Genomic DNA, 1608 nt, shown 5'->3' with positions numbered 1-1608 from the left:
TTGTCACGATTGTGTTTAAAACACATGAAGTATTCAAATTGTGTGCAGGGTTATTTTTTCCCTGTTTATAATAGAACTCTGTTTTTTCTCCTGTTGTGGATACTTGAATCTTCTGTAAATGAATTGGTCAGATGTCCTAAAAGCTGTTTTTCATAGCCCCACATCACTAGCAAGGCCTCTTGCTTTTTGTTCCAGTAACTGGCAGGAATATTTAACCTACTGGCTACAGTTTGATGATAGTGTTGGCATCTACTGATCTAGTGTTTTTATTTTTGTTCCTTTGTGTATTTTTTTTCTTTAGGATTCCTGGACTCCAGAGTTAAAGTTGAAGTTAGAAAAGTTTCTAGCTTTAATATTTAAAGCTAGCAACACGCCGAAGCTTTTAACAATATATGTATCCTTTTGAAGCAAATGGAAACCTGTATGGTTTTCAAGCAGATTTTATGTAGAGTAGCACACTGGCTTAAGTTGCCTCATATGTCAGGATAGGATACTTAACAGCGTCGTTGCTTTTGTATTTACAAGGTGAATAAATCATTAATGGGAGGATATGCTCATTGATGATTTATAAGCTGTAAAGGTCAACTCTGTGGCATTAGATCTCTGAGACTTGGCTGGGTCTTATTTTGAGATCATGTTCCTAGAGGCTGTCTTGATGGGTCCTTTTACAAAAGAACTCCTTGTACTGACTGTCCCTTTACAAAGTGTTAATCAACTAATTTTAAGACCTTGAGGCCATGGCATATGCATTGCCTGACCATCTAACTTGTTCAAATGGACACTTGTTTTTCAACAACTTTATTGACATATAATTTATGTAAATAAAATCCATCCATTGTAAATGTACAATTCAATGATTTTTAGCAAATGTGCAGAGTTGTGCCACTGTCATGACAAGCTAATTCAAAGTGGGACACTTTTGGGGTATTAGCTGAACAGAGTACCAGAGTGGCAGGTGTAAATGGAGCCTGTCCTAGGAAGGGTGGAAAATTGGTCCCTCAACCCATGGGAGACAAATTTCTCAAAGGTTGCTAGTCTCTAAGGACAGTTGTCTCCTTTTATTTGGAATAAAAAAGTGTACAAAGTTATTCTATAACAAGGATATAACAGTTTGAATTGTGAATTTGGTGATTTTTTTTTTTTTTTTTTGAGATAGAGTCTCAAGCTGTCACCCTGGATAGAGTGCTGTAGTGTCATAGCTCACAGCAACCTCCAACTCTTGGGCTCAAGTGATCCTCTTGCCTCCGTTTTTCTGTTTTTAGTAGAGACTGAGTCTCGCTTTTGCTCAGGCTGGTCTCAAACTCCTGAGCTTGAGCAATGTACCCCAAATGCTAGGATTATAGGTGTGAGCCACCATGCGCCAGCCATGATTTTTTTAATGAAAGTTTTAGGCTACTTCGCTATATAATACCTTCTGCTTCGTCTGTAATTCCAAAAGTATTTGACTCCTTTTTCCTAATTGAAATCTTTTATCTCTGGGATTCCATGACACATTTCAATTTTAGTTTCTTTTTTTTTTTTTTTTTTTTGAGACAGAGCCTCAAGCCGTCCCCCTGGGTAGAGTGCCGTGGCATAGCTCACAGCAACCTCCAACTCCTGGGCTCAAGC

The 1608-nt window shown here is 38.1% G+C and overlaps 1 protein-coding gene across 1 annotated transcript in view; it reads left to right on the top strand.

Annotated features, from left to right (window-relative positions):
- The window catches only part of ARMC9 (armadillo repeat containing 9), a 190653-nt gene that overhangs the window by 11533 nt on the left and 177512 nt on the right, over positions 1–1608 (top strand). The window contains exon 3 of the mRNA XM_023510364.1: positions 302–394. Within this exon, the coding sequence (XP_023366132.1) occupies positions 302–394 (93 nt within the window). The remainder of the gene's footprint in view (positions 1–301; positions 395–1608) is intronic.

This window comes from Otolemur garnettii, unplaced genomic scaffold (genome assembly GCF_000181295.1).
Source record: "Otolemur garnettii isolate 467f Iridium unplaced genomic scaffold, OtoGar3 scaffold00013, whole genome shotgun sequence".
NCBI classification, from domain to species: domain Eukaryota; kingdom Metazoa; phylum Chordata; class Mammalia; order Primates; family Galagidae; genus Otolemur; species Otolemur garnettii.
The sequence above is the reverse complement of the archived record's forward strand: the minus strand, read 5'-3'. Positions and strand labels throughout refer to the sequence as shown.